General features: G+C 42.1%; 1 protein-coding gene across 1 annotated transcript in view; it reads right to left on the bottom strand.

The window, feature by feature from the left end:
• Positions 1 to 480: 480 nt before the first annotated feature.
• Positions 481 to 19,289, bottom strand: part of LOC142440142 (protein diaphanous homolog 1-like) — a 55,693-nt gene continuing 36,884 nt past the window's right edge. Inside the window, exons 2-17 of the mRNA XM_075542698.1 lie at positions 15,328 to 15,354; positions 14,198 to 14,353; positions 11,664 to 11,765; positions 11,214 to 11,344; positions 10,929 to 11,015; positions 9,852 to 9,915; positions 8,906 to 9,045; positions 7,095 to 7,203; positions 6,533 to 6,643; positions 6,240 to 6,358; positions 5,436 to 5,552; positions 4,755 to 4,870; positions 3,804 to 3,868; positions 3,065 to 3,244; positions 1,695 to 2,414; positions 481 to 633 (exon numbers count right to left, since the gene is read on the bottom strand). Of these exons, the coding sequence (XP_075398813.1) occupies positions 481 to 633; positions 1,695 to 2,414; positions 3,065 to 3,244; positions 3,804 to 3,868; positions 4,755 to 4,870; positions 5,436 to 5,552; positions 6,240 to 6,358; positions 6,533 to 6,643; positions 7,095 to 7,203; positions 8,906 to 9,045; positions 9,852 to 9,915; positions 10,929 to 11,015; positions 11,214 to 11,344; positions 11,664 to 11,765; positions 14,198 to 14,353; positions 15,328 to 15,354 (2,397 nt within the window). The remainder of the gene's footprint in view (positions 634 to 1,694; positions 2,415 to 3,064; positions 3,245 to 3,803; positions 3,869 to 4,754; positions 4,871 to 5,435; positions 5,553 to 6,239; positions 6,359 to 6,532; positions 6,644 to 7,094; positions 7,204 to 8,905; positions 9,046 to 9,851; positions 9,916 to 10,928; positions 11,016 to 11,213; positions 11,345 to 11,663; positions 11,766 to 14,197; positions 14,354 to 15,327; positions 15,355 to 19,289) is intronic.

Genomic DNA, 19,289 nt, shown 5'->3' on the forward strand with positions numbered 1-19,289 from the left:
AAGAGAAGTTCTATGAAATGGGTTTTAACCCTTTCTCAAACATTCAGGAGACGAGTGCAGTCTTACCTTTGGAAGCTGGAGGAGCCGAGGGCCAGCCAGAAAGGAGACAGCATCAGAGCGGAGAGAAAGGGGAGAAAGCAACAGAATCACACATGGTTCTTTGTAGTCAGTCACCCACCCACCTGACATGCTAAGACTGCCCAACCCTTACTAAATGCTGAAGTCTCGAGATGGGTACCTGAAGCAACGGCAGAATCCAGCCAATAGAATCGTCAAAAAGGGTTCAGCCTGAACTTCTGTCACCTCAGCTCATCTCCCACAGTTATGCCGATAGAAAACACCTCCCTAACTCCCGTGTCTCGGAACATGCAAATATCTTATATAGTTTTTTTTTACTAATGGGAAAGCCCATCTCTCTTCCACCCTCAACCTCAGAGAAAGGGGATGGGAGATCATTTAGAAAAAAGGACACTCTTAGCTCTACACTAAAACCTTGCACAAAAGAGGAAGGTGCTCACGCTTGGTCTGGGCAGAGAAGATATGGGTAAGTTTGGCAAAAAGTTCATTGTTCTCAAAGCGGTCTTCCTTTGCCTTTGTCCAGAAGCAGTCTTGGGAAAGGTCCTCAGCCACAAACTGCGGATAGATGCAAGGAGTTAGGAGTTACGGAGGTGAGCTCTGTACTTTTCAGCTCTGAAAAGTGATTAAGAGACAAAAGAGGTGGCTAGCTAGTGGTTAGCAATGTCCTAGTATAAAACTAATCTGAGACACAGAGAATAGCTGTGTTCTTCGTGGCGGGATCACGAGATGATGTTTCCTGCTTGTTTATTGGTGATTATTCAAGAACTATCTTCAATTACAGCAGTGGTTCTCAACCTGCCTCATGCCACGACCCTTTAATACAGTTCCTCTTGTTGTGGTGACCCCCCCAACCATAAAATCATTTTTGTGGCTACTTCATAACTGTAATTTTGCTACTGTTATGAATCAGGCAATCCCTGTAAAAGGGTCGTTTGACCCCTCCCCCAAAGGGTCGCGACCCACAGGTTGAGAAACACTGACTTATGAATAGTTACCCACCTCCTAATTCTAAATCCTCTTGTTTGAGAAGGATTGGGCTTTAGTTCACATCTTCCTTGCTTTTACATTACATTTTTCACATTAATTTGGCGCCGTCAAATTTGTTAATTTTATGAACATGTCCCCAAATTCTTTTATTTTAACTTGGTTGCTGGAAGCAAAAAGTTGGCTCAGAACCAAAGGGGTCTCAAACCCCGAGTGGGGATAATATCATGCCATGGAAACATGGTCTGAGGTGCTCAGAAACTAGAGTAGGAGCTAATTCATAAATCTATGGCTTTTGGACCAACAATTATGAATGGCTTGCATATTGGTAAAATGATTATAATCTTCGATGTGTTACCATGGGACTCATCTTCAAAGGAAAGACTAAACCTTGAACTTAATAATGGATTCAAATTTTTCGCAGAGCATAGGGTTTACAGAACTCTCCACGGACTATCTGGGGTGTAGATGTTCAATCAATATTTATCGAATAAACGTACACATGAATGGAATCTGAAGACAGAGAGATGTGAGCCACAAGAAAGGAGAGCCCATACATGTACAGTGTACAATGCAGGGAACAGACATGGTGTTCTGAGGTCTACAATGATGAGATGAACAGAAATGCTCACCTTGGACCAGTTTGGCCTTCGGAGCTGCACTTCTGGCTTATAAAGCTTCTTTGGAGTTAATCCAAATGGCAGAACCGGGGCTGCAGGAGCTCCAAACCCAAAGGGGGGAGGTGGAGGCATACCCATACCAGGTGGAGGTGGGGGAATGCCAGGGGCTCCAGGAAAAGGAGGGGGTGGCTGGATTCCGGAGGCACCAGGAAGAGGGGGAGGGGGTGGGGGCATTCCTGATCCTCCAGGCAAAGGAGGAGGTGGTGGAGGGGCAGTACTCCCAGGTAGGGGAATGCCACTCCAAGGCAAAGGAGGGGGTGGAGGGATGAAAGTAGACCCAGGTAAAGGAGGGGGTGGAGGGATGAAAGTAGACCCAGGTAAAGGAGGGGGTGGAGGGATGAAAGTAGACCCAGGTAAAGGAGGGGGTGGAGGGATGTGAACAGACCCAGGCAAAGGAGGGGGTGGAGGGATGTGAACAGACCCAGGTAAAGGAGGGGGTGGAGGGATGTGAACAGACCCAGGTAAAGGAGGGGGTGGCCCAGGTAAAGGAGGGGGTGGAGGAGGAGGTGGTGGTGGTGGAGGTGGAGTACCAGTGCCAGAGTAACCGGGTAAAGGAGGGGCAGGGGGAACATCATTGCTGATGGGTGCAGGGGGAACTACAGCCATTGCTGCAGCAGAGAGAGAAGCCATTTCTTTCTTGGCATCTTCCAGTTCCTTCGACAGCTTGGCAACCTACAGAAGGAATCATTAAACACATCTAACTCCACTCCACGGCCTACTGGACAAAAGGAGTCAGGGAGTTCAAGTAGTTAACGTGGTCTCAAGGCTGTCTAGTGCAAGACGTAAAACGAGAATCCAGGCCTTTACGTATTTAGTTCACCTTGCTCTGCATTAAAATGTAACTTCAATCTTTACATCAAACCCTGTCTTTGGAATGTAAGGGTCAAGTAAATAAAATGTTCTGGTTCTAAAAATTAGCATATGTGTTTCTGGGGTAACAATACATAACTACAGAAGCATAAGATCATTTGAATATTTTAATCCCACAGGGAATGTATGGGGATAAATCTATCCAGATATAACTAAAATAGCCAAAATTAGCCCATTTATGAAGGGCTAGTTTTCACTCCTAAAATTTTTAGAAGACCTTTATTTCTAAGTGTTACTGTAATCCCAGTTTATTCTGTCTACATTTTATAGTGTACGTATTGCCCCCCAAAAGGAAAACAACAACAACCATGCCGTATCTAACTGGGTTACCCATTAACAGCTGACTGCTCTCTAGTCTAGGAGCAAGACAGTCACTCCTGTTCTAGGAAGCACTGTCCTGAGGCTCCTGAAGGCCCTCAGTGGTCACTCAGCCCTGCCTGCTCAGATTTTACCTCTCCTATGAGCTGAGACACCTCTGCTTCCAGGTCCTGCTTCTTAGTGGTAATGTGTTGCTTTTCAGTATCCAATGCTTCCTTCTCGCCTTGAAGGTCCAGGAGCTTCTGCTCGAAGTCACTTTCCATCTTTTTCATTTCCACCTGTAGCTCATGTCGGGCTGTCAACTCTGAGTCCAGCTAACAGAGAAAAGAACCAGGCTCCCAACAAGCTCTTCAACTCACAAAAAGGGACAATTTTTAGTCCTCATACTTCACTGTTTTGTGCTAATACACTGGCCAAAGTAAAAAGAGAGGGGGACAATTTCCATGTACTTTTAGAGTTACATTAAAAATCCCTATGATTAAACATTTTTTTCACAAGAACAGCTGTGGTGGTCTGGTCCCAGTCGTCTTCAGGATCACTAACCCACCAAGCACAATCACAGTCCTAACAACTGAAGAGGACACAAAGCACAGTTCCCATTGCTCGACGGCGAGGAAGCCTGAGATAGCCATCACTAGTAGGCAAGCATTTCATGTGCCTTTCTTTCCTGATGGGGCCCGTGGACTGTACAAGGCCGTCACTAGCTCCTCAAAATCATGGCCACACCACCTTCTCCACTGAGTAGCCTAGACGGAAGTCTTTCCCCTTGGGATGACTATGACGTGCTGAATGCTTTAAAAACACGGGCCAGAAAGGCCATCGTCCTCAGACAAAGATAGATGCAGTTCCATTTTTCAGATGCCTCGTACACACCTTTTTTTCCAACTCTATAGCTTTGGCTTCAGATTTCTCTACCTTCATCTTATCAATCATTTGATCTGAAAAGGAGAAGAGTTGGTCAGTAAGGCTCCTAACTCTGGTGTTATGGATTAAATTGTGTCTTCCAAAATGTGTGTTGTAAGTCTATGTTTGTGATCATAATCCCATTAGGGAATGGATTCTTTGTTATGTTATGGGCAGGATTAGTGTAGGGTATGTCTGAAATTGATTCCTTTAGAGAAACAAGAAAAATTAAACAAGTAAGCAAAACGCAGAGATGAGAAAAGAGAAGTGCCAGGTGACAGCACAAAGCGGCCATGTGTAGACACTCACAAGAGACAAAGACCATCCATGCCCCAGAGCAGAGAGGAAAGAAAGCCTTCTCCTGGAGCCACGTCCCCTGAATTCAAACGTCTGCCCTCCTAAGCTCAGAGAACAGACTGGTTTCTTAAAGGCACTCTCTGGCAGCCTTTGTTACAGCGGCACTAAAAACCAAGACACCGATCTTCCCTTGTACGGCCTGAGCCACTCACCACAACCTGAGTTCAGGCCTTTGTCTTCCCGGGTGTTTTCATTATCCGTCTAAACGCTCCACACTCACAAAGAAATGGGACTTCCAACTAAATCCAACATAGCATTCCCGAGTGCTTATTTGTAAGACAATCACACGGGCAGCAGGAAGAGCTCTTACACGTAATACTTATGACTCACTGCAACCAGCACAGGTAATAGCGAAAGTTCCTGGAAAATGTGCAACTTAGATAGAAATAAGCTAAAGATATATGCATATTCCTAGCACAGACCCGGTTGTGACCTTAAAGAGGGAGAAAGTAATAATGTTTGGTGGAGAGTGAAGAGACTGGCAACATGCGCTCTCTGAATTTTTAGCACAATGGAAGAACATAGACGCGACGTTTCCAGGAATCAGATAAGGGATATGCTTACCAATCAACCCCTCAATAGCAATCTGGAGGTGCCGGCACTTAAAGTCAGGATCAGCTCCATTCTTGTGCAGAACTATCTGGGAAATACATTCTTCAATCAACTTATAGTACTGCGGTCTGTAGAAAAAACAAAACAATGCTATCAAAGGAAAACCAAAATGTAATCGTAAGAAAGATTTGGGATAAAGAAAAAGTAACTGCTCTAACAGTAATCGCTAAGGGGCCAAGGGTTAGAAGGGTAAGAACAGAACAAAGGCCAGGTTATGAAATCTTCCTCTTCCATACCAGCTACCCCATCTATTCCAAATAATCAAAAATGCTTGTCATGTGTCTCTTTTTCCACCCCAAAAATGTGCATTTAATTCTTTCTTCCTGTGATGGACAGTGTTATATGAATCCCTATTTCAAGGTAACCAAAAGGAATTTAAACTGCCACTTCTTTTTGCCATCAACTTCAAGAAGAGAGAGAGAGAGAGAGAGAACATCTCACCTTATGTACTCTCTGACCTTTCCAGATGCTTTTTAGCTGGATTGGAAGACTGACTGCTCCTATAATTCTGACCATAAGTAAAACCTGATTTTTGTCTTTTCTTTCCCTCTTTATAGAACAATTTTTAAATCTAGGAATTTTGCTTTTTCCATTTAGGCTCAAAGTAAAGATATCCCAGGCCCTCCATCCTACCTGGCCTCGTAGTCATTTCGGACCAGGAGAAGGTGCTGTAGGATGGACAGGAAGTGTGGCTCTGCCTTTGAATCCTTCACCGTGTTTAAGAGAATCTGGAACACTTCACTGAAGTCAGTGGAAAGGGAAATGGGCTAAGGAATGCACGTATTTAGAGGGTTTTTGACAAGTGGCTTGCCCAAATCTTGAAGAAGCTGGGGGAAAGTAGCAAGATGCTACTTCCACTCTAACAACTGTTCCCCCATAAACATCACCAGAAACTTTAAGCTCCATAAACTTCCTTCGGCCAAGGAATCAGTAAGTTGGGTGGTGAGGAGATAGAGGATTCCTAGTACTTGGCTTAAAGATCAAGGAGTATAGAAACTAAGACAGAAATGCCTTAAAGTTACTTGTGGCAAATTCCAAAAAGGAGACCAAATTATTCCTTTCAATTACAGGGGCACATACAAAAAAGCAAATTACACCACCACCACCACCCTGACTTGACTATGTTCTCCAAACACCAGGTCTACACCTTCATAAGCTAAGTTATCATGTTCTAGGAAATCTCATCCGACTTTGATGGCTGTTTCCATGTATAGAAACTATCAGATCATGCTTACTGATTTATCGGATCCATGCCAAGGTAAATAAGACCAGTAAAAATAAAAGGCACCTGCTCTATCCACTGAAACAACACAAAGCCTGCAGCCTGTTTAGAGTTGGCCCCTTGCACATCCCCACGCAGAGATCTGAATACCAGGATGCAACTAAGCGAATACACAAATGCCTCATCTGTCTTAAACCCAGACGGTAAAAGGATATTCCATCTCCATGCGAATGTCCTCCAACCGTCCCTTCAGGTCATAGGAGTCTTCATCTCCTTGCTCTTCGAATACATTGAGCTGGACTCTCATGTCATCATTCTCAATTTCTCGAAGATCCTGTCAATAAGAAAAGGAAGAGTCGGGTGACTCAGACGTGTCCTACATGGCTACAAGTCCAAACTTCCCAACTGAATGTATAAAGTGCACACCAGGTTAGCCCAGAGGCACGTAGGCTCTAAGAGCAGGAAGGAAGCAGCCACGGCTGTGTGATGACGACGCGTTGCGTCTTACCTGCAACAGCTGATGCAGTCCCAAGCGCATCAGTTCACTTCGGATGTGAACTCGAAAATCAAGTTCTTCAGCTGGTGTGATGAGAGCATTGATCAACTGTAGGCAGCCCACCTTTAATAAGAAAATGCAACATTTAAGTCGATGCGGCTCCTAGAAATCAAGATTCCCTTCTCTTTCCATGCAGTCTGAGGCCATCAATGAGATGGACCAGATGCACTTCAAGATTTTTTAAAAGCGAGAGAGAAAAAGAGTGATGTTCTACTGGAGTGCAGATGATGCCTGTTTTGCGTGTGAATTTAGAGGGTTCCAGGGTCTAAATGATTCTAAGTATTGGATGACACACTGGGTTTTTCTAACTTGTAAAGAGGTGCTATGTCTTTTTTCCAACTTATCAGAAAAACCGTTTTCTCTGACTTCTTGAGAGAAGGTTAATAAGAACAAATTTGAAACATACAATATATAGTTGGGAACTACTCAATGTGGTTATATTAAAAGGTAAAACGAACCCAATCTCTTCCTGTTCGTTCTGTTATGGGGCCCAGTGTCAGGGGGATATACATACCTTGAGGGCAATGGAGGTCCCACTCTTTAACCCATCTAGCAGCGGCTGGAAACGTTCCACCTCATCCATCTCCGCTCGTTCGGTCATTGCCTCCAAAACCCTTTCATTCCTGCCCAAGAAAAAAGGAAAGGAGAGGGTTACCCAGGTGTGCTGACATATATGTGCTACAAGAAGATTCCATGGGGACAGAATGCTTGCTATCAGTGCTCCAAATGTCTCACAATATTCCTTCATCACCTAGTGCGGGAGACAGAATCTACTAAATACTAAGGACCATCTCTTCAGAAAAACACACTCTCAAAAGCACACCCTTCGACTCCTTTATCCAAGGACATCAAACTAAGACTCCTGTTCTATGAAGCATAAATTGGTACAAAATTTGGAAGACAGTACCAATCAGTTTTTAATGCATGTATATCTGGCTTACTTCTAGAAACCTAACCAACATGAATAAATGTGAAATAATACATATACAAGGATGTTCTTTGTAACATTATAATAGTGCAATTTTCTTTTTATCATCTGAGTAGAGGTCAGAATCTGCTGGGGGTGGGGTAGGGTGGATGATGGGCAATCTCACTGGGGAAAGTCTAACTATCAGAGAAGTATTAAATAAATTATGGTACATAAACACTATGGAATACAAAATAACAACTAAAGATAATAAGGTGTATCTATAAGTACTGGCACAGAGGACATCCAAGAACTACTATTAAGTAATTTAAAAAAAAAACTGAGAAGAATGCATGATATGATTCAAATTTTGTTAAACAAAACCCCTCCATGAAAACAAAAATCTATTCATAAAATGAGTTTTATTAGCATAAACCTCTTTTCTGAGTTCTAAAATACCATCTATTGAGGTGATAGAAGTTGCCTTAGGATCAAGGAAATGCTCCCCCACAATCATAACCTCAATTCTACCTTACAAATCGGATTAGACCAGAACATGTACACTGCTACAGATAAGAGCCTGCAACACAGGGACTCCAGGATAGATAAACCCCTCAGGACCAAAGAGACTAGAGATACCATGAGGATAAGGGGAAGGTGAGGGAGAAATGGGGAACTGATCACAAGGATCAACATATAATCCCCTCCCAGGGGGAAAAAAAAACAGAAAAGTAAGTGAAGGGTGACAGAGGATGATGTAAGATATGAAAATAATAATCTATAACTTATCAAGGGTTCATGAAGGAGGAAAGGTGGGGGAGGGAGGGAGAAAAATGAGGAACTGATATCAAGGGCTCAAGTAGGAAGAAAATGCTTTGAAAATGATGACGGCAGCATAGGTAAAAATGTGCTTGACACAATGGATGAATATATGAATTGTGATAGGAGATGTAAGAGCTCCCAATAAAAGTATTTAATAAAAAGAAAAATCTAAGAAATACAGTATGTTTATCTATGCTTAGAAAACGTTCTACAAGACAGTAGTAACCTCTAAGTTACTAACATTCTAAGACAGAAATCTCTCTAGAGGAGTTGGTTAAAAGAGAAGGCCGTTACACTTTGCATTATATACTTGTATATTGTTTGAATTTTTTAAAGTACTCTTGTATTACTTTCAAATCAGGAGAAGAAAAACAATAGTAAAAAGTAGTCAATAGAGATACAAATGGAGATCTGAGGAGACATCCTGCTATAATCTCTGAAAACCAGTGAGATCTTAAATGATAAGATTCACAGTGTTTACACCTAGGACAAACTACAGTATTATCTAATTACTTAGACCTCAAGCACTTCAGCTTCCCTGTGGATTAGAGAAGATGGCACAGGAAATGAAGAGAGGAGTCACTCCAGTCACATACATGTCCTCAGGCTGCGGTAGAATGCAAAGAGCGGAGAGCAGCCTAGCGGCATCGATCATCATGTTGGGGACGGCAGGATCCATGGCTCTGACCAGCAGCAGGATTCCCTCTTCTGTGTCCAACATCGTCTTGATTCCAAACTGGTAGGACAAGAACAGAAAAGGGAGGCTTTAAGATGACAGCATCTTGAGGGAAGGGGAGCAGGGAGGGAGGGGAGAAAATGAGGAGCTGATGCCAGGGGCTTAAGTGGAGAGCAAATGTTTTGAGAATGATGAGGGCAATGAATGTGCAGATGTGCTTTACACAATTGATGTCTGTATGGATTGTGTGAAAAGAGTTGTATGAGCCCCTAATAAGACAATTTTTAAAAAAAGATGACAGCACCTCACCAGGGACAAGCTGGGAGCTGGAGCACTTTCCCTAACAGAGCTAAAGAGAGACGAGGATGGCAAACTGACTTCCTAGCAGACACAAGGCAATTCCATGTCTTCTGAGAATAAGCATTTCTTCTTAATGAAAAAGAAAAGACAATTCAATGGAATAATAAATAGGGATAGATAGATTTATACTCTGGTAAAAGGAAAGATATTTGAAATAAAGATCCTTTGAAAGGAAGATCTTTGAAATACTAAGACAAACAAACAAAAAGCCAAGCTGGGAATACAGCAACCCTACGCCAAATGACGACTGCAGCTCACGAAAGGCAGGGTTTAATGGCAGACAGTACGGAAAGACAAAGAAAATCAAGCTCGTCTCTGAAGCACGAGAGTGTGTGTGTGTGTGTGTGTGTGTGTGTGCGGGGGGGGGGGTTTCCACAAAGGTCTGCACGTGTGCAAAGACACTCCAGTCTTGAACTTCATATTCCTATTTTTTGTGGGCTTGCCAATTAGACAGAAAGAATGAGACTCAAGGTGGAGGTTAGATATGAGAACAGTAAAACGCTCACCTTGTTGTTCATAAAAGCTTTCAAGCAGCGAATGATTTCATGCTTGTTACGGCTATCATAGTTTCTGCAAGAAGAAGACATAATCAGTGAAGTCCTTTTATTCCACATCCCTTTCCCATTTGACTTTTCAATCCGGCAAACACGGACTGTGAAAACACTCCAACTAGTAGGTGAGTGAAGTCTGGCACATGATACGTTATTCTGAAACAGTGGCAACAAGTAGGAAGCTGACGAGGTGTCCCTACCATCAAAGGCTAAATCTAATTCTCTCTCAATTCCTAAGAATTGAGTATTACATCACACTCATCCCTTTAACGCTCACTCGGCAACTAACTGCTAAAGTCTATTAGACCCACATTCCATCTGTTACTGCTTGCCTCACTACAAGACTTCACGTCTCGGAGGGTAGATGCAGGGTGTGCAGGGCCTGAATGCCCCAGCGTAGTCTATGACCATCAAAGGCATCCTCGGAATTGTCCCAGGCCTGCAGAGGGCTGGAAAGCTAGATGTAGGCCAAGACACAGACGAAGTATATTATAATACCTCCAAATGAGACATGACCCACACGAGAACACAGGGCAGCTCAGGATTAAATAAAACTTCTACTTTCAGACTAGATTTAAAACTTGTACTGGGAGATGAGCGATGTCTTTTTCTTTTTTCAAATTTTAAAAATTGAAACAAAAGCTTTATTCTGAGCAGTTATTTTATATGCATATAGGGAGATCATTCTGATTCCAGATAAAAAGCAAATGGCTCAGAGTAAAAGTTATGCTGAGGCTTAAAAAAGAGGAAACCGAAGATCAACCAAAGAAGAGTCTTTTAAAATATATTATTTTATTGTGTTTTTAGTGAAAGTTTAGAGATTGGCAATCTTATGTGGTATGTATCTCACAGTAATACCTTGCCACTTTTCTTAAGAGTTGTAAGCATCATTTATCTTCTAGATACCCTTACGATAAATAACATATACACTTATCCACATCTTCTTATTGAACTGCTGTTTTCTCCTCAGAGAAAGGGGTCAATCTCCTCCTACTCTTCACCTAGAAGAGGACAAGACTTAGAAGCTCTCACCCCGCACTCTCTTCTTGCTCATCGTGAAGTCGTTTAAGGATGTCCAATAAGAGGGCCAAGCCCTCAGCACCAAATGTTTGCACCCAACTGTAAGAAATACACAAAGGTCATGTAATATCAAATCAATCCAATAAGTACTGATTCACCAAAAATCATTTATTCTGACAGCTCTTTACTCCAAACCCAGGTCATCCTCACGCTTCCCTGACAGTCCTTTGAGCTCAGTACCTACCACTGAGCTCTCATTCTGGGTCCCAACTCCTGTTGGTTCCTTCAAATGCTCACCTGACAGGGTTGTTGTTGAGAGAGACACGAAGAGACTCCAGACAGCTGAGCAGAGACATATCCCGCACGCCTGACCGCAACTCCTGAATGTACATCATGGCCGACCTAGAGCTCTCCTTCTGGCTCATGCCCTAGGCAGAAGGTACAATGAGACGTTAGTAAGCACTGGACACAGCCATAAACCGAAGACTACTGTTTAAATAATTTTAGGGTAGCCATCCACCAAAGATACACACATCCAAACTATACGAGACTGAGGATTTCTCCTCCCATTCCCTGTACATACTTCATAAAGATAAATCAAGCAAAAAGTTCCTAAGATTGGTCATTCAAATAGAAGTAAAAAACAGAATGGATATGAACTTGAAATGCTACAGAACTGCACAAAACAAACAGACCAAGGTGGGGAGCCAGATGAAGGCAGCCTCCCGTGGCGCGCCCCGCACTCACAGCCTTGGAGGTGTGCAAGTACTGGGACACCATCTCCCGCTTGATGGTGATGTCCTTCGCCCGCAAAGGCTGCTGCTTCTCCTCATTCAGGTTCATGTCCAGCTAGAAGACAAAGAAAAACAATTCTATCAAATGTCGGACGTGTTTTTACATGAATATTTAGTCTCCTTAGGGAAGAAATGAGTACGTTGAATGCCTATTGATTGAATGAATTTTACTGATTCCCAGGTTTTACAGCTACTACAGATGATGAAAATCCCTTAGAACTAACTACAGTTACTTAGGAACAGTTGTGGGTGTGGGGGGAGGGGGTCTGTTGTGCATGGGGGCAGACGTGACTCGACGGCTCTTAACAACAACAAATATAACGAACACTGTAGTATCAATTCCTATATTTTTATACACCAAATGCTCATTTTTCCTAGAAAAAAATGGGCTCAGAATAGACATAAAATTTGTTTTCTATCGTTAAAAACAAAGTACATAATTTTTTGAACCAAAGCTTGACCTTAATACCCTTCTCTCCAGATGGATGTACTATATATGACTGGCATTACCCAAAACCCAGCAAAATCTGCACTAACTCTAGGACCCAAATTCCCATTACACAAAAACAAACAAACAAAAAGCGCCAAACTCAGCCATTGAGTCAGAGCCGGCTCATAGCAACCCTACAGGGCAGGGTAGACGTGCTCTGAGTTTCTGAGACCGTAACTGCTACAGGGAGTAGAAAGCCCTGCCTTTCTCCCTCAGAGCGGCTGGTGGTTCCAAACTGCTAGCCTTTTGAATGGCAGCCCAAAGAATAACCACTACACCACTAAGGCCTCTAAATGCCCATTTCACCCATGTTTAATTCAATCCTATGTTAACTCCTTTCCCAGGAAGAAATGGAAACTGTGATAAAATAAAGGCCCATCCACAGACATAAGTTAAGAGAATTCTGTTGTGGGAAAGGCTCTGCTTGAAGCTATACCTCAATATATATAACCATGTGTATAATCATGTGCCTGAGTCTAGTACCTTAGGGTGCACAGGTTTAACCTCAACAAGCACAGAATATTATTGGAAATCAGGCAAAGTATAGAAAACAAATTATAGTTGTAATGTATTTCTTCTAGGGGAGGAGGCTAAAGAAATAATTATTTGAAGTTTTTCTGACTCAATTCCCACTGTTTTTTTTTTTTCTTTTGCAGACAGCATAAAGGGAAGTTGCAAAGTGCTGGCTCCAGTCATAAGACCCAAAGGTAAAGTTAGGTTTTTTTCTGACTCGATCGACATTTTATATTTGTGAAACTTCATGTCAAGGTCCAGATGTCTGGCTTCATTTGAAAAACAGTAATATCTATCCTATGGATCTAGCACTCCTTATTGAAATGCTACACCCTACTAGAACCAAGTTGTCTAGTGAAGTGCTAAAAACTCTTCTTTGATTTACCAGGCTCTTCCACTTTCTCTCATTTTCTATAGAAATTCACAGGCATTGAGTCGATTCCGACTCACAGTAACCCTATAGGACTGAGTAGAACTGTCCCCATGGGTTTCCGAGACTGTAGTTCTTTATGGGGATAGGAAGCCTCACCTTTCCCCTGGATCATCTTCAATGTAGCCTAATTTATTTACAGGGCTTTACACTGGTTCCTCCCAGTTCAGTCATGGGCAATGAAGTAAATCCAGAATGGACCTGAATTTTTAAAATGTGGGTGAAACGGAATGCTAACTGGAGTAGAAAAAAAGTATAGATCAATGCCCTGCAGCAATCAACTTCATCTTCCTCTTAGAAAACAAGGACACACACATCTCATGTAGTAGCCAAGTCTCTTAGCCTGCAGAGTCAGAAACAGCAGTGTCAGCTCAAAGATAGTGCTTTGAATGTGTGTCCCACTCTACAATTTTAATTAAGTGTGCCACGAATCTCTATATGAGTATGTAAGCACATACCCATGCAGTACTCTGGTCTTATGAAATTGTATGCATGTACTTAACACTAGTATAATCATGTGCTGAAGACAGAAGAGTAAGTCACATCCATGTACACGTCATTACTTACGGACTTTCCTTCACAATCTTTAATGCTTTCGGGTGGTTTTAACATGAAAATTTTCTTTCTACATTATCACTACCATAAAGGACCTTGGACAAACGATGCCTTCCCATTCCTTAACTTCTCTGTATCACGCGCACTGTGGAGAGTTCAACAGTTCTGTCTGTTCTGGCTTATCCCAGGGATGATCTCCTACATCATATAAATTGGTCTACCCTCCCTGTGTCTTTGTGGCTAAAGTGTTGCTGGGCAGAACATTAAGAGGACAGCTAGTGACAACATGTTTCCAAGCTTAACTCATGGATTCCAAATTTATGGACTGGCATGTGTCTATCTAGTCTCTTAGTTAACAAGATTATTATTACAAAGTTCCCTGTTAAGTGGGAATTCTTTGTAATGAAAGACTACTTAGGGAGAACGTACACTAAACAAAAGGCTCTCCGTGCCCATAAGTGCATTTTCAAGAAGCAATCTTTTGAGGTAGGGCACTTACCAGCATCTGTTCAAAGAGAACCAGCACTTGCTCGTCTGAAACATCCTGCAGTGACTGTGCTGTGGGATCATCTCCGTATGAGGCAGAAGAATTTCTATGAGCAGAATTGGACTTTTCTTTTTCCTTCTTATTTCTTATGCTGGTAAATCTCTCCAGCTGAGGAAGGGGAAAAAAAAAAATATATATATATATATATATATATATATATATATATATGTTAGCTGTGATTCACTGTCATCTACACAAAAAACCCACACATCAAACAGCCAACCCCCTAACCTCATACACATGCATGCCTCCTCTGGTTCATGGGCAGTTCAAAGCTCTGACACGAAAAGGCAAAAATCCGTTTTCCTTATATCTTAATATACTGACTTCTTACTCTTATCTTCATCTAAAGATAAAAGAACTAGAGTACTGAGAGTGGGTTAAAAGTTCTCTAAAGAGGAACTTTGCCCTTGAACTTTCTTGCCATTCCTAAGCCAGCTATAACAGCAGAGCTGAAAGCATCTCACATACAGCAGCATCTAACATGCCCTCTGCTTCCCTCTCACTCACTGCCATTGAGTCAATGTTGACCCAGAGACCCCATAGGACAGGGTCGAAGTGCCCGTGTGAGTTTCCAAGACTAACTGTTAATGGAAGGATTAATTTTTCTTCTTTAGTATACTCCACAGCACTTGTGTTATTTAGGCTGCACATTATTTTAGTTAGTATAAATCTTTTCAGCTAAGAATACAATAGGCTTCAGGGGCCTATATACCATCTCTGTATCAAACAAATGCTCATGAACCATTCACCAAACCCCAAGTACAGCTGCTCTCATCAAAAAGAGCCACCAATAAGCTACAGTTATCACCTCCATGTGTTAGAAAATATCTGCAACCACTGTGGGGCTTCACACCATTAGTTAGCTTGGAGTTTAATGAGCACCTAACTGAGAAGCTGATGAGTGTGTCAGGGTTGTGGGAAAAGCATGCAAAGGGTTATGGGAAAAGCCTTGGGATGATCTGAGAATAGAACCCATATCACCATTACAAGCTACAGAAAGTCAACGGTTATGTCAACTGGTAAATATTACGGTGTAGGAAATTAGCTAAACATGCACATGCTGAACGAAATCTCCTTACCTCATCTGCCATGAGCCTCTTCAGAGTCTAGGAAACAGGAAAATGGAATGTGAAAAAGAATGTGAAGAGGGATCAGTGAAATACTGGGAAGCACCCCAAGTAGCAGGGAGGTTGGGGGTGAGGGGGGAGGAGAGAAAATATCTTCAAAGGACCTAAGTTTGAAGGTCTCACAAGCTAAGAGAGCTCTATAAAACTATCCTTCAGCACATTAATTCAGGTAAGAAACAACGAATTTTAAAGTTCTTGACCTTGGGTTGCTAACCACAAGGTCAGCAGTTCGATCCACCAGCTACTCTGAGGGAGAAAGATGAGGCTTTCTGCTCCCAGGAAGATTTGGAGCCTCAGAAGCCCAAAAGGTAGTTCTGCTCGGTCCTGTAGTATTGCTATGAGTCAGACCGTATGGATAGCAATGGGTTAAAATGGGGAGGGGAACTATTTTAAGAGTGGAAAAGAACTGAAAAAGCTCTAAATCCAAAGACCAATTGTAAATAAAACATGCAAATTAAACTGAGATACCATTTTATACTCCTATAGTTGGGAAACATTTTCGTGTCCACTTGATCATAAAGTAATAGGAGTCCCCACACAATATTGTTGCGATAATAAATGGCTATGGCCGCTTTGAGAAACAGTTTGGAATCATCTAATAAAGTTAGACATGCACACACATTACATTACGCATCCATTACAGACTTCTACGTGTCTATCCTAGAGAAACTCTTGACCAAAAACAGAAAGTATGTGTAACAAGAATGTTTGTGGCAACACTGCAACTAAAATAGAGAACAATCCAAGTGTCCATCAAGAGCAGAATGGACAGGTTTGACACCAAGGGGTCAAGTTGAAAAAAATATTTTGAAAATGATGGCAAAATATGTACAAATGTGCTTGACACAGCAAAAGTATGGATTGTTATAAGAGCCCTCAATAAAATGATTTTTTTAAAGAGCAGAATGGACCAATGAACTGGTATAGTGTTATGAACACAATTATGCAAAATGTGAGTGAATTTAAAGCTAGCCCACATATCATAGATGACTTTCACAAACATACAGTGAATGCATTATTCTAAAATATAAGCAAAACTACATTACACTACTTCAGATACAAACTATCCAGGGAATGACTGTCAAAAAAGTCCATGCTGGGATTAGGAAGAAGAGTTATGACGGGGGACAGGAACAAGGGAGCTACTTGGGTGCTTACACAAGTTTATTTCTGGACGTGGTTAGAGAGGGGCTGTTTGTAATTATTCTTTAACTTGTGTGCTTTGTGTTCTTTTCTGTATGCATGCTGTACTTCACACTCACACACGTGCATACACACACAATCTCAACAAGCAGGCCCCAAACAGCAGACATTCTCCTTCTTCCTACTTAATCCAAAACCTTTGTGCTTTTTCAGTTAGGATCCTTTGACTACTACAGGAAATGCCTCTTGCCCAAATTCCTGAGCTAATGAAAAACTCGTTCCAGCCCAATCGCGGTGCATCTTACTAACTTTCATCAGGGCAAGAAAAAACAACATCATTATGTATATCATTCCTCATACCAGAATCCAGTTAAAAGCAGTACGAATTATGAATTTTAATTTTGCCCTCCATGGTCTGTAGGTCAACAAACTTCCCTGGGCGGAATACTAACCATGTACTTGAAATCCTGAGTCTTGAACAAGGTCAAGGAATTTACAATTATTTTGTATGGGCTGCTTACAGGGAAACAAAGGCAGAGAGGATGATGACGGTGGAAGATAACACCACCCAAGGAAACCACCAACAACTCCTCATTATCTCACTACGTCACTTGGTACACGTGGGAGAAAGAAGCTCTAAGAGGGATGTGTGAGAGTTTAGGTACCATTTTAAACCCATCTATCAGTTTGTCATACCATTAGTTGTACTATGGTGGCTTTCATGTTGCTATGATGTTGGATGTTATGTCACTGGTATTTCAAATACCACATGGTCACTCAGGGTAAACAGGTTTCCATGGAGCTTCCAGGGTCCATAGGCCACATGCAGCCTGCGGGCCACATGTGGCCCGTTGGGATATTTATCCAGGCCGCCAGATGTTTTTGCCCTGTTGTGCTTTTTACTTCAAAATAAGATATGTGCAGTGTGCATTGGAATTTGTTCATAGTTTTTTTTAAACTATAGTCTGGCCCTCCAATGGGTCTTAGGAACCGTGAACTGGACCCCTGTTTCAAAAGTTTGAGGAGCCCTGCATAAGACTAACAGACTAAAACAAATCCAAACCCATTGCCATTGAGTCACTTCTAACTCTTACCGATCCTATAGAGCAACCCTGTAAGACAGGGTAGAGGCCCCTTGTGGGTTTCTGAGACTGTAACTCTTCATGAGAGTAGAAAACTTCATCTTTCTTCCTCAAAGGCCGATAGCTTTGAACTGCTGGCCATGTGGTTAGCAGCCCAATTCCTAATCACTATCACTGTTCTACCGGAAAAGTGGGTGAAATGAGACAGCAGTTGGTGTAAAACATGAAAAAATATATATATAAATAATCAAGGGGGCATGGGATGGGGGAGGGAGGGAAAAAATGAGGAGCTGGTATCAGGGGCTCAGGTATAAAGAAAACGTTTTGAAAAAGATGATGACAACATATGTAAAGATGTGTTGACACAATGGATATATGTATGGATTGTCATAAGAGCTGTAAGAACCCCCAATAAAATAAAATTAAAAATGTATTTTAAAGAGCTGACAAAGAGAATTTAAAAGGGCAGCGCAAGAAGACAAGGTTGAGTATTACAGTGAACTGCGAAGAGACTTGAAGTCAGAAAACCGAAAAAGGAAGAACATGTTCAATATTTTAAACTAAAAGAATTGAAGAGAAACTTTTAGCCTCTAGTTGCAATTTTGAAGGATTTCATGGGCAAAATATTGAACAATGCAAGAAGTATTAAAAAGAAGATGGAAGGGATACAGTCACTGCATCATAAAGTCACCCCAGAACCACTTTAAGAATTAGCATATGACAAAGAGCCAATGGTAGAAATGGGCAGTTCAACCCTGTCCTGCAGGGTCACTATGATTCAGCATCCATTCCATGGCAGTGAGATCACGTTTGAGTTTGAGGAAAGGACATGCTGATTAAAGTAGGTCCCTGAAAGAGAGGAAGACCATCAGTGAGATAGAGTGTCAGAATGGCTGCAATGGGCTCAAACGATTGCAGGGATGACACAGGACTGGGCAGCGTCTCATTCTGTTGTACACAGGGCTCCTATGAGTGGGAAGAGAATTCTACAGCACCTAACAATTTTCCAAAAGCAATTGCTTCCAGTACCTTGAACCTCAACCTGAAAACATTCCCTCAGAACCAAACAAGACCCAAAACTCTGGGTTGCATGTCCTATATGTAAGAGAACTTGGGGCTAAAGCAGCAGTGGCAGCTGGCTGCTCACCGCTACAACTCACTTGAGGAAAGGAGAGCTTGTAACCAGTGCTTGCTGCTTAGAGATTCTTTGTGATTATCTATCTTCCATCCTTCCCCACGATCACTACTAAGTTCATACCACTATCATCTCCTGCTTGTTTACTTACTCTAACAGCTTCCTAACTGATGTCCCTATCTCTAATCCTGTCTATCCCACACCGAGTCCACTCTCCATACTATATCCAAAAGTAATTGTGGCAGGGACGGGGGGGGGCATGGCTGACCTCTGGCTACACAAGAAGGGGAAGGAGAGTTCAACTTCATAGGAGTCCAAGGCCAATCCCTGCAAGGCAGAGGTCAGATGTATCTCCACCCTCCAAAGTTTTCCCCCTTATTCTGACATCAACTATTCCTCCTAAGCACTCTACTTTTTTGTCAGGTTTAATAAGCTGCTGGAATGGCCACATAAAACTCACTTTTACAACTCACAATTATGGTTTTAATAAAGAAGTTAACAGGTTTTAAGTCAGGGTCAGAAATATTTTTTAATCATTTTATTGGGGTCGGATC

This window comes from Tenrec ecaudatus, chromosome 2 (genome assembly GCF_050624435.1).
Source record: "Tenrec ecaudatus isolate mTenEca1 chromosome 2, mTenEca1.hap1, whole genome shotgun sequence".
Lineage (NCBI taxonomy): Eukaryota > Metazoa > Chordata > Mammalia > Afrosoricida > Tenrecidae > Tenrec > Tenrec ecaudatus.